Here is a 13,420-nt window from a genome sequence, read left to right as displayed (position 1 = left end):
TAAAAAGTGCCATTTTAAAAGGGAAAATTGAGAATTTATCTATTGAAAATGCCTAAATTAAATGTTTCAGTGTTTCCAAAAAATTACTCCCATGCTTTTTCAAAGTCATTCACAAATGTGTTCCTAACTCACGTGTGCCTTTGGTCCTCCCAGAGCTCAGGTTTTCCATGAGCATCTTTGTTGGGAGCTGGAGGAATGGGGGTGAGGCTGCTGCAGACCTGCAGTGTTCTTGCTCCACCAGGCACGGGTGTCCCCGGGCTGAAGCACTGTCTGTCAGCTGGCTGAGGAGCCGGGGAAACTTGTCACCTTCTGGTGTGCCTGCCCTGTCCCAGAGCAAAGTTTTTTAACTTTGAAACGTCAGAGGCAAGGGAAGGGAACTGCAGTGCCTTCACATAGCAGGGCTTTGGAAATACCTGACAAGACAAACTGGAATGAGAATAAAAGAGGCTGCACCTTTTGCCAGAGCCCATTAGGCTAGATTTTAGCTCTGTTTCTTCACCAGGTGTTCAAGGAACAGACTGGGAAAATGACTGTGAAGTACACTGGGAGTTATAGTGAGTTGGGGTAGCTCTCGGCAGCTTGTTCAGCCTCTCCCCGTCTCCTCCTCCTTCTAGTAACCTAATGAAGATTTCCACTGCCTCCCAAAAAGGTATAAACAAGTAAAAACACCTCTGAGAGCCCAGCCCAGGAGGCAGAAGGGATGTGATCACCTAGTTAATAATTGTTCTGAATGTCTTCAAACCGTGCAGCTTTCTGCAGGGTGAGCCAGCTAGCATCCCTGCAACTGTCGGTCCCCGGAGCCGAGACTGAAGATGTGGGTGCCGCCTCGCTGGTTCACACGGCTGTAGTGCGGTCACTGGCCTGCTCTCAAGTTGCAGAGTTTGAGGCAGACTTTATGCAAACTCTCTGCCTGGATCTGTTCTTGCTTATTGCCTATAAACTGGAGTAATTCCACTTGCAGGAATAAAAAAGCACCAATTCATGAAAACTGAGAATAATTATCCTCTGTAAAAACTGGATGTCATTGCCTGCATCTACATCTTGGGAGCTATCTTGGGAAGCTGTGCTGTCTCTCCTCTCCGGAGAGGTGCTGGAAACCCGGCTTCGCTGTTGGTGGGACGCCTGGCAGCCTGCGAGGAGGAGGCACAAGCATGCCTGTACTGTAGGAAGGACGTTGTTGAAGGAATGCTACTGGTTTATGAGAAATGAGCCAAGGTTGGGAGGACTAGACCTGCTAGAGGCAGCGATAAGCGGGAGCAGAGCCAGAGGGAGCTTGTGGGGCACTTACGGTTTCCTTGAGCTTTGTTTACTGATCCTTAGGCAGGGATCAGAAGTGAGGAACTTTAAGATGGTTTTGGTTCAGAACTTGAGTTCAGCTATGCTGTTTTGATTACAGTTTTATTTAACTCAAGTGAGGCTATCAAGAAGGTTGTTGGCTGGATCAATACTATATAGTGTAAATGTCCTTTAAATGCTAGCATGCTGGTCAATTTAAAATGTTCAGTACTAAGATAAGACTTCTGCATAATGGAAAGCATAAAATCAATGTGTAACTATAGTCACGTGTGCCTGTAATGATCTGGCACAGCTTTTATTGTGTGGACTTTGGATGTATTGTTTAGGGGAAATTGTTCAGAAATGTTCCTAATGGAGATTAAGCGAGAAAGAATTCTGTGCCAGTTAGGCAGCAATGCGCTACTTCGGTATTTTTGTGTTGCTGTTTTTTCCACTTATTTTCTTTTTTCTTATTTGCTTACATCATACAGACTGAATATGTGTTTTAAATTTTAAAGCTGAGATTCTACAGTATTTAACAAACATATCTGTCAGCTTCTGCGCTGCTGTGAATAAAAGTTTTAGTAACAGAGTAAAGAAGTAAGGAAATGAATATTTTTAATAAAGTAGCCTGTTTTGGATTTTACATAATTGCTTTAAAAGTCCCTGAAACCCCAGAGGGTATGTATTAAAGGTCAGTAGCCAGATGGGGACTTCGTGCAGCAGCAGAATACCAATATATACTTCAGCGTGATGTTATTCTGTCTCTTTCTGATGTGGCTAGATTGTTAATACATTAGGTCAATAGTTGTCCGTTCAGTACATCTTTCTCATTTCACCCTAAACGCCTGGCATTCCAAACCATCTGGGTGTTCACAGTATAACTATTAATTTTTTAAAAAAATTTCAGTATTTACTTCCATCCCTCTAAAAAAAACCACTAAACAAAGCAGAAACTAAAAGGAATTTTTTATTCTTGAAATGTTTTGGAGAGAAAACAATCAGCTAATGGCTGGAATAATTTGGATGTTCATACTTTTTAAAAGAAACAATTTAATGAAAGTAGGTTTTGTTCATTTTCAGATGTGATGTAGAAATAAATCCTAATAAAAAAATTCTGGACAGCTGTCTATGTTGAGAAATACATTCTTTCATATCAGAGGAAAGAATGAAAAATAGTAAAAGATAAGCAGAATATGAACTCAACTAGACTAAAACAGTGCCAGAAGATCAAGCAGGCTTCAAGGGAGTCAGAATAAGTTAAAAGAGAACTTTATGATAAAAAGTCGCTTCCTCTCCACCGGGTACAGCCAGTCAGTCTGGTTTTCCCCAGGCTTCTGTCAGCAGCCGTTGTCATGTCAGCAGCTGAAGGTGTGGCTTTTTTCATCTCATTTCCCTTTTTATGTGGTCCATGAGTTTTTCTTTATTAGCACACCATATATTGCCCGTTGCCCTACTGGCAGCAGCAGGCTTAAACAGAAAGTTTTTAAGAAAAACTTAGAGTTTCCGATTTCTGCCAAGCTGTCTGTTTTAGGATAGTAATTCCTAATTTGCAAATTTTAGTTAACTTGTGAATTTCAGGAATCTTTCTGTTTTATAAAGGTGACTGATTTGGGAGGGCTCTTAATTCGGAAAGGTTACAGCTGAAGCAGAGCCTAAACTCAGTGCTGCTGCAGTGACAGAGCTGTCTAGCCGAGCAAATCCTTGCCCAGCCAAGCACCCAGGAAAGAGAAGGATGCTTGCTTTTCAGTCTTCCAGCCGCCATCTCCTCTTCTGCCTTCCCTCCCCTTAGGCTCTGTGGAGTCCTCCCGCTTCCCTGTCCTTCCCCCCTGAGGGACCCGGAGCAGCCAGATGCCACAGAACAGGTTTGAAACCAGTCGGCAAATGTTATGCAGGTTGAATTACAGGAGGAGGAGAAGCATTTCTAGCGCATGTTCTTCTTACAGTGGGGGGAATTAGAGCCTCACTGCTTTGACCCCTGGAGTTCACTCGCAGGAAGAAATCTTTTTGCATGTTTATGTCATTGGACAGTAAACTGGAGAAATGACCCTGGGAGTCAGGAAAGCTGCTTTGTCTTCCCGTGTAGTCGTCTTTATTTGATATCCCTATAGCTGGTTTGTTCTGTATGTAATAGAATATAGTCTGCAGTCCTTTAGACAGTCGCCTAAATGTTGCAGGACAGATTAGGTTAAGCTTTAAAACCTCTGTAGAAGCAACAAATAGTCCAAGTTTGAAACCAGTGAGCCAACTGTAAAGTGTTTGATCAGTCTGGAGTGTGAAATGGCCAACTACTGGGGAAGGCTGCACCAAAGTGGACCTCCAGTCTCGGCAGGGAACAGTCCAGGGGACAAGCTTGGGTGAGCTGCTTGTCAGATCATGAGAACCCATTAGCAAAAGGAGGGAAAAGATCTCCCAAGGCAGGTGGAAAAAAAATCACAGTGTGCATTAGTTTTACATATTTCTCTTACATTTGCCGTTTGTGAACATGTAAACCTTCTGTATTTTGCATTTTTGATGTCTGTTCTACTTACTGTTAAATTATTTCACGTCAAAGTCTACCATTTGATTTTTTTGTAGCCCTGAAACTAAAGGTGTTGTTTGTTATCCTGGTACAGTTTTGTAGATCTCGATAAAACAGAAGCCCCATAACTTTCTGACCTGTTACACAACTTACAGCTGCAATTGATTCGGAGATGCATGAGAAGGGGATAGAGTTCAGGTTTAGATACCTGGTTTAAATACTTGGTTTAAAAAAAACCCTACTTTTCTAACTAGAAAATAATGGCCTACAAATATAAAATGCAGTCATTTAGGCTACTTACTGACGTTTATGGAGACCATTTTGCACAGTGCTGTAAGTGGTTGGGTCTGATTTAGTAAAACAAGCTAATAAAATCACACTCGTCTCCCAGACCAAAGCTTGTCTCCTACAGACTCCGCCTGTGAAGGCAGCCGATGCTCTCATAGGAACTGCACTCCTCATCCCGACCCACTCAGGCTTGAACCTAAAAATTCCCTCTGGCGTCGCCCCTGGGTCTGGTGACTGTTAGTCACTGCCAGCACGCCCTGGAATGGCAGGAAAGGAAACCAAGAGCCCGGCTTCAAAGGTATTTTGCTTGAAGCAAGTCATTTGCCCTTGTTTTCCTCAGGAATTAGAACTTTCAAAGATGAGGAAAACATTGCAGGATAATCTACCTCTATTTGTAGTTTGGCTGCTGAAAACCAACCAAAAATTCCTTAGTCAACAGCCATCTTGTTATTAGCACTATAGGAAAGCAAATATGTTTTCACAGTCAAGGAGCAAGGAACAGATGAGCTGTTAGATTTGTGTTTGAGGTTTATTGATGCATCAAAATCCAGTGAGCTGTAATGAACAGAGCTATGAGAGTGAGGAATGTGTTGTATCACATCCGTGTAGCTGGGCAGAGCAAAGCTGAACTGAATGAAACCAGGTCTATAGCAACTGGATGCTTACACTTACAGGAATTAAGCCATTTAAACTCTTGAGAATGTAGTATTATTTACCTCCTAGAGAGTTCCCCAGATTGAATGGACTTTAGAAAAAGGAAGAAGAGTCAAAAGAGAAAAAAAACCCTCAATATTTTCTCTTCGAAGTATCTGCAACTTTCTAATACGTTGTTTTGTTACAGGAGCTCTCAGCTGGCCAGTAATACGTACCTAGGCTTGAGGGTACGCTATTTTGCTGAGGACTGTAAAATTAGAAATGGACTGCAGTAGAGGCTCTTGCCTATTTTCTAGCTGTATATATTTCTATAATAGTAAAATTGCCTTGAGGTATGCAGTTGTATTCTGCATATGAAACAGTGGGATGGGAGACCCAAAAGATTGGATTTTTGAAGCTTGTGTACGAATCTTGATGCATTTAAGACCATTAATGGATATTTTCTGATTGCAAAGAATGTTGTCTCTGTTCATGAATGTGGTGGTGAAACATCAACTGCATCTTTATAAGAAACAGCGGAGTTTTCAAAACAATTGTAAATGGAGAGCAGCTCACTTTCCTATGGGTGAAACATAACATCCTGAAGTAAACTAATCAGCAGAAAATGGTGGTAATATTCACAGTAATTCCCTGGCTTGTTGGTATTTAACCTTTTAGAGGCATAATGTTGCTCTCCTGGAGAGATTTAAGGTCTGTTGGGTCCAACAGCTGAACCTAAACCAGAATACCCTTTTATTATCTTTCCCTATTGAAGCACTGCAGGCAAATATATTTCTTCCTGAGGATGTCTCAAATAGCACGATCTTGTTATGCTGAACATGCCGTCAGCTTTTGATAGAGATTCATTGACTAATTCCCTGCATTTTCAATCGAGTATGATCATCCTCTGCTATCTGATTCACCATATTTTTAGAAATTTGGTTATCAAATAGCTGCTACCTGTGCCTGATTGCTTTTAAATGGAGACCTGCTGACCTGCTTTTATCTGCAGGACCTATGCTCTGCTTTTCGAAATGCACTCATCTTTACAAAGGCTTTGGAGTTAATGTGCTGTGCAGCAAGCAAAATAGTCTTTCATTCATCCAGCTCCTCTCAGTGGACAAGTGTATGGACAGTAAGTAGTGTCCCTTCATCTACTCAGAAGGGGTAACCCTGACAGCTGGAATATTACCATGTCAAAACCCAGCTGGTAATATGAACAGAGAAAGGCAAGAACATGGTGCTTTGATCTTCACTGCAATCAGGCCATGTGTACTGCCAGCAGCATAATTGTTTTTATTTAGAAAGCTCATCTGGAGAGTATTACAGGACTCAATACAAGGCAGCTACAAAATCCTTGTAATTTTATCAAGCACATTAGACTAATGATGGCAAGAGCCATATTTCCAGCAGTAGATCCTGCCACAGGCACATATGAATAAAACAGTCCACCTTTTCCTAAAATGATCCCACATTTGAAGTCTTTCTCAATATAGTCAGAACTCTCATCTCCACACTACTCAACAACTATGTGACTTAATAGCTAGAGAATTGTTCTGAATTTTGAATGAATGAATGCTTTGTTTAAAATCCAGTAGCTTTTTTTTTTTTTTTTCCTTTTACATAGAAGCTTCTCTGGTGCACTTCTCTGCTTGGACTTCATCAGAACGTAGAATGATTTTGTCTTTACAGAAATCTGCATTGTAATCTTGATAGTAATTGTGAACATTAACTTTAATCCTCACTGGGGAGATGGAGTGATGGGGAAGTATAGGTAATAGAAAACAAGGAGAAGGGATTAGGGTGTAGATTGAGAAGCTATAGGGAAAAGTAAGGCTAGGTTAATGGAAATGGGATGTGGCAAGGGACCTGCCAGCTCTTCTGTTGAGAGTTGGCAGGGATCGGGAGCAAGTGAGGAAAATGAGGCTCCTGTGCTTCAGGGGAAGCCTTGTCTCGGGCACGGTACGGGCAGGTGGCAGTGTGCCTGTCATCGTGCACATGGCTGTGACTCTGGCTAGACACCCTTCCTGCAAGTCCCTGGCCTCCAAGCATTGGTACTGGTGAGAAAGCGCCGGGGACGCCTGTCAAGGACAGGGCAGTTCACAGTGTCTTCAGCCATTGGAAGCATCTCTATCCCTGCTAAGTTGGTTTTTTTTTTTTCCATTTAGCAGAGGACGTCCCATTGAGATGGATGTCATCTTCAGATAGATTTCCTGCATTCTTAAAGCCATTTCTGTGCTGTGGGCAGATGACTTACTGTACTGCTTAAAGACTTAGTGTGGTCAGTTATTTTAATCTGCTAATAAAAGTATTTGTATAAATGTGAATTGATACTTTTCTCCCAAAGGCCCACTGCATAATACTGCCAATGCTAAGCATGAAAAAATCATGGGCCAAACCATGTAAAATTATGATTAGCTTTAAAATTGAAATTTTAGAACAGTGTATATATCGTGCTTTATTTAATGTAATATCCTCAGTCGTGAGTCTGTCCTTTGTCATCAGAGTCATCTGTGTTTCACAATCTGGTGATTTCTTTAGCAAAACTAGTCTAGCTCCCTTTCCAAAGCAGTTGGTTTCTTCTGCTCCTTTCTTTGGTTCCTCTTCTAGGAACATGCAGCTTTGTTTGTGATCTGAAATAGTGCAATACCAGAATTGTTAGTGATTGTGATTACTATCTAGATATACATATTTCAAGTCTTGTGCCACTGTATCCTTGATCTCCCTAGCCCTGTTGTATATAAATCTTTACTCCCTTCACTAAGGTGTCTAATCTTGCTGGAGGTGGGGCTGGGGCCCTCTTCTCACCGCTGCAAAGTGGTGATGCTCCTCCTGTTCCCCAGGGAAGTGGCAGAATAGGAAGCAAAGCTGCTGTTTGCACAAGGTAAGGGAGGACGGGTGGGAGAGGATGCAAAGGGGATGCGTAGGGGAAGAGGCCTCACAGGGAGGGGAGAGCTGCGGCGGGAAGAAACAGGAGGGGGGGGATTTCGGCTCCCACGCTCAGCCTCCCCCAGACCTCACTGACGCCACATCCAAACGTCACACCAGGGCTGGAGATGCCCTCATTAAGGGCATTGCAGATTTCCAGCGGCAGGCAGAGGAATGGTCTTCTCTGGCCATGGCCCCGGCATTAACCATGTTGCTTTGTTTACTTTAGATACACTTTATACTGCTGTTCAGTCGGCAGGGGAAATTAAGGCTTCAGAAATGGTATACGACGCTACCTGATAAAGAGAAGAAAAAGATCATTCGAGAAATTGTTCAGATTATTTTGTCTCGCAATCAAAAAACAAGTAGTTTTGTTGACTGGAAAGACCTCAAGCTTGTTTACAAAAGGTGTGAGTAATTTTATGAGAACATATAATTGCTATTCATACAAATAACACGTGCTAGAAGAGGAAAAATAAAGGCGCACTTTAAGAAAAACAGCAAACAAAACCCTAAGTGCTAGACTAAGCTAGTAGGAGCCTGCCATCGGCAATCTAACTGTGTATAACAGCACAGAGTCCTTGGATAAATCAGCAGGGTAAATTGTGGGATGAAAAATACTTGCACAATCTGTCAGATGAGAAAAACGGGAGTAACCTATTAAGTATTAGTGGTTGAAATTCTGTTAGAAGGCTGTAGGCTTCACTGCTCCTTCTAATTCCCCAAGGTAGCCTGCTGAGACGTGTGCTGGGCTTTACCAGGCTCTTCAGGAGGTTGCAGGAACTGTTCTGAGGCACTTTCAACATTTTGTCAAATTTTGTCTTTGAAATACTTGTTGCTCTGGAAAGTGTTAATTCCCGTTTCCTTTTCGAAACAAATCACTGGTCCCCAGTTACATGATGCTTAGCATTAACCGCCTGTTAATTGTTGTAAAGTTGCAGCAAACAAAAGTAGCCTTAAAAGTATAGCACACTGTACAAATGAAACGGCATCTCCTATTTAGCAAAAATTGAGTTCCATGCTGTGAAGTGATGGATGTAATCATCTGACCAGATGCTGTGACAAGTTGGGCCTCCAGTCACAGCACCAGAAAGTTGACGTAGATTGTTAGTCCCATCTTGGGTTGATTTAAACATAAAGTTTTGCTGCAAGTTAGTTATGAAGATTTTTTGGTCTAAGCAGTTTCATACTTTCTGGCCCTATGTAAAACACTTTCAGTTATTTGATAGCCAGCAGGCTTGCTGAGATGTAACTCCTTCCACCTTTATTTTTGCCTTTATTTTTATTTTTTAATAAAAAGCAGTAACTCATTCTACCTTTTAATTAACCCCACTTACTGTAGCGCTATTGCAGCAGGTGAGGGAGACCTTAAAGTACAACTGATTCACTGTTTGTTGTGTTAAGACCAGTGTTGGAGGTATCCCACTTTGCTAAGGTGGAGTTTGTTTTTCTAAATTAATAATTTGTTTAAATGATCTGATCTTTTTAAGTGTTCTCTGGGACACTATAAGAATGAAAGAAAATGATTATTTTAGAAACCAGATAGACATTAACTGTCATTTGCTTAACTTCTAAGAGACGAGCAGAGCACTGAGGATCCAGCTGTTCACTCTCATGTTTTTGCCTTTGTTTCCCTAGGTACGCTAGTTTGTATTTCTGTTGTGCAATAGAAGACCAGGATAATGAGCTCCTGACACTAGAGGTCGTTCATCGATACGTAGAGCTTCTGGACAGATACTTTGGAAACGTAGGTTTCACTTTCTCCCATGAACTGCATTCCTGGCTGTCTGATAAACAGTTATCTGAAGCTGTTTTGCTTCATGTTTCCATCTGCACTACTTGCCCCGTAGACTCTCTCAATCCAGAGTGAAATTCATTATTAGAATATTTTATAAAATAGTATTGAAACTATCATAAGATCGTTTTTCTATCCTTCCCCCCCCTTCCCAAATTAATCTTTATGATTTGTATGTCTATCTTGGAACAGAATTTGAGGGGAAAGCTTGAGGAAAATTACTTTAAAAAACCCTGGGTGACAGTACTTTAATTCTCTCTCCTGACATCTTCAGATAAACTGGTTTTGTTTGTTTCACAATATTATGTAACAATTAAGGACATACAAAGAGGAAAAAGATAAAGTGCGGGTTTTTTAAAGGAAAGACCTGAAGAAGGTCCAAATAAGTCTTTCAGTAAGTCTTTAAAGACTACAAGAGACCCATCTTTTCTATGAATGTTTTTTAAATTGTTCCCACTACCTTAATTCATCTCTTATTTAAATCACTGTGCCATGTCTCACGTTTGTACAGCCTCAAAACAAAAAAGCAGTTGGTGACTGTAAGGTCACTAGGACAGGGAATTTGTCTTGCTCTGTGAAACTGTGCGTGAATGTACGTAACCCATATTACAAGTGCTATATAAGACCTGTTGTAAGGTTAGTAGGCTAGGAAGTCAGCTTTGTTCTCTGAAAACCAGTATGAATGTAGTGTACTATATAAAATATAATAAATGGAATATCTTCGCTCTAAGTCTAGGCTATATATGTGAAGAGAATATGTGCAGAAGCTGCAATATTACATAATATGCAGTATCTTTCTTCACCCTGCTACCTGCCACGAGAGTGCATATGTTGAATACATTTGATCATCTTGACAACTTTTGGCCCAGTAGTGCTTATAATGCTGTAAAAGTGATTTAAATGTGGGGTGTCCTTTTGTTCTGGCAGGTGTGCGAGCTGGATATTATCTTTAATTTTGAAAAAGCTTATTTTATTCTTGATGAATTTATAATTGGTGGAGAAGTACAAGAAACTTCAAAGAGGTCTGCAGTGAAAGCCATAGAAGACTCTGACATGTTGCAGGAGGTAAGGCAGAGGAAGACAAAAGGCAAACGCCTCATCTTCCTACATCTTCCTTGTTTGACAGGAGCTTAAAATACAGCTAAGCACTTCTGGTACTTAATTATCCAAATGTGTCTTATGTTCAGTTTCAGTAGGTACAACACTGCAGTTAAGGTAGCAGTTACATAAGCTTTCAATTCAACCCTCTTGCATCTTGTAGAATCATCTGGAGGCTCTTTATATACTGCTGTTGCTCTCTTGCACTTTAACTCCTAGAGTTTTTCGGGTATTATATTAGGAAATAGTTTAAGACATGTCTAAGATATTTATATAATATAAGAACATAATCTAAGATGATATTTTATGCATACAAATGTTTACACAAAAAACAGAAAAATCTATTCTGTTTCACTAGTAGATTGGAAAGAGATGATCTACTATTAACATTTCAAATTGGAAAGAGTATGTGCTGGCAAACTCCACTTTCATTCATAAACACCTGTGTAGTTTTTCTGCAGGGCACAGATATGTAACCCTTATTCAGAACTCTGCAGGAATTCTCTTCTGTAACTTGTACCGTTGAGCCAGGAATGGCAAAAGCAGTTGAATGTGATGGATTTACTTCATTTTTTCCATTGTAATAGTGAAGGAAACAGCACGCTGGTAGAACTGGCTAGGGACACGCTATGCGAGTCGAACAGTTTTTCACAGTGGTCTGTCATTTGCATGTGAAACTAAGCCAGCTATGTACAAAGGCCAGCTAGTTTGGCCACAACCATGGTATGTCGTGGTTTGAAGATCAGATTCTAAAACGCTGTTAAAGGTTTTTAAAGCAGAATTATTTCTACATTTTAATTAATCTGATCTAATTCCGTGCAAAACTACAACTGTCTTCAAAGAGGAGAGTTTGTTTGAATATTACTGTACTGCTCCATAATGCATCAGTTGTTTCTTTCTGTTTTTTTTTTTTTTTTCCAGACAGTGGAAGAATACATGAACAAGCCTGCATTTTAATGCTAAAACTACCTGGAGAGAGAACTGCTGTATGCACCTGTAGAATGCACTTCCTGAAATTGCTTCCCAATGTGCCAGATCCTCAGAGAAATACCAAAACCCAATAACTAAAGGGGTTTGTTTGTATAATGGTGAAGATGAAGGTCAGCTGATGTAGCACAGGGTTTAACAATTCTGTACTTGCATTACTCTGCATATGAGTTTCTCAGAGTTGTTACTACCCTCGATCTAGTTTCTCTTCTCCTTGCTGGACTAAACACTTTTTTTGTACCATGTCTTTTAGCTACGGGTTTTGTCATCATAAAATGTTACTCTGGCAGTACTTTGAAGAGGTATTTTTACTAGTTTTGGTCCACTGCTGACCGTATGACTCTACTTTTGTACAAATATCCATTATTTTGAATGTAATGATTATTCTGCTCTAATAATAATTTTTTTTCTAAAAGCCAAATTGTTGTGGGCCCTGATTTCACAAGCTTGTTTTGAAAAGATTAACCTATCTAGTATAAGAAGAAATATGCTTCTCTTTGGACCAGCCCCTTTCTTTCACTATCTTCCTTCTATTTTCTGCTCTAGTCTGCTAATAAGACTGCTCCAGCTGCTACTGGAGCGCACTCCACACTTCCATTTAATCTGGAAGACTGTTCTGACTTGAGGTAGGCTTCTCCCAGGTTTAATGAATCCTTTCTGCTGCTGCATGAGGATGGACTGTTTCTGTCTTTCTTCTCATTTTCTTATCCCCTTCCTAGATCACCTGAACCTGGACAAGGGCTACAACCTTTGGAAGTGTGTAGCTTGAGAGCAGGAGATACCCTGAAGAGAAGAAATTAGTCTTTGGGATTTCAGGGCAAAGATCATCTCATGTATCTTTTGGTATCCACCAATAACCATCTTTCCCAGTAGAGTTTTCCAGTCCCAAATTCACCCACCTGTTGGGATGATCAGCTTTCTAGTAGTTGAACATGGCCCATTTTTGTGAAGGTTGGATGATTTAATCAACCCTTTATAATTTTGCAAGCTGCACAAAGGGAAAAAGGGTAAAATAGTAGAAGAATCAGCTGGGCTGTGCATCTTACTGTGTGTTATAAAATGTCTTAGCTGACTGTGGGGAGCCAGGTGTGTTAACTTGCCTGTCTCTCTGTCAGTGCAATTTGGACTCTGTAACCTGATTGAACTGGCTTCCTTAAAGAGATTATTTCCTCCTTTAACAGAGTTCAAAGCTCAGAGAAATTCTATTTATCTTAGCCCATAACTCATAGCTAGATGTTTTGTCTCTGTCAAATCATGAAATTATCCTATACAAAAATAAGGTAAGTTATCAGACAAATATGCCAGAATGATCTTAGCATTCATTCGCATTTCCCTTCAACATACCTTTTCTTTGATTTCTGGGATGTGCAGTCAGTATTTTCCTTCAGGGATCTTTTTAATCTTTAAATGTCCTGCATGCTTATTCTAATTTTTTTGTTGCCCCTTCCTTCCCAGTCTGTTTGTATCTTCCTGGGGAAGGTTTTGGAGGTTTTTTTGGAGGGTGGGAGAACTTTGACACAACATGACAACTTTGCTAATTGTCAACCCACTTTTCTGCCTGTGTTATCTAGTCTGTTAGTAAAACTGTGACAAGCTGGTTCATAGCGTCATGCTGCTCTTTTTATAATTACTTTATCCATCTGTTTTCTCTGTATTGATGTCAAAAGCATACTTTCAGCATAGAAAAAATAGTGAAATTGCTGAAGGGCTTTTAATAGCTCTGAAGACATTCAATTTAATAGTAAATTAATGAAATTGTATGAGTTGTATATTATTTTCTCATGGTTTGAAATGAAGTTGTTTGAAGTAGAGTGTTTAATTGATTAGGAAGCCACTTCAGAACGAGCAAAGAGGCTCTTTCCGCTCTTTACTTTTGTAAGTGACTTCTATTCAGT

The 13,420-nt window shown here is 40.4% G+C and overlaps 1 protein-coding gene across 5 annotated transcripts in view; it reads left to right on the top strand.

Annotated features, from left to right (window-relative positions):
- Nucleotides 1-11,940, top strand: part of LOC142085817 (WD repeat and FYVE domain-containing protein 1) — a 54,937-nt gene extending 42,997 nt beyond the window's left edge. For 4 of the 5 annotated variants that reach the window (XM_075158186.1, XM_075158190.1, XM_075158191.1 and 1 more), the window contains 4 exons: nucleotides 7,875-8,053; nucleotides 9,284-9,392; nucleotides 10,368-10,505; nucleotides 11,460-11,940. In XM_075158186.1, the coding sequence (XP_075014287.1) occupies nucleotides 7,875-8,053; nucleotides 9,284-9,392; nucleotides 10,368-10,505; nucleotides 11,460-11,495 (462 nt within the window). In that variant the 3' untranslated portion in view covers nucleotides 11,496-11,940. Of the gene's footprint in view, nucleotides 1-5,636; nucleotides 5,853-7,874; nucleotides 8,054-9,283; nucleotides 9,393-10,367; nucleotides 10,506-11,459 lie in introns of those variants that run through there. The other variant, XM_075158193.1, reaches the window with a different exon arrangement.
- The last annotated feature ends 1,480 nt before the right edge of the window (nucleotides 11,941-13,420 follow it).

This window comes from Calonectris borealis, chromosome 9 (genome assembly GCF_964195595.1).
Source record: "Calonectris borealis chromosome 9, bCalBor7.hap1.2, whole genome shotgun sequence".
NCBI lineage: Eukaryota > Metazoa > Chordata > Aves > Procellariiformes > Procellariidae > Calonectris > Calonectris borealis.
Note: the sequence above shows the minus strand (reverse complement) of the source record. Positions and strands in the feature narration are given on the sequence as shown.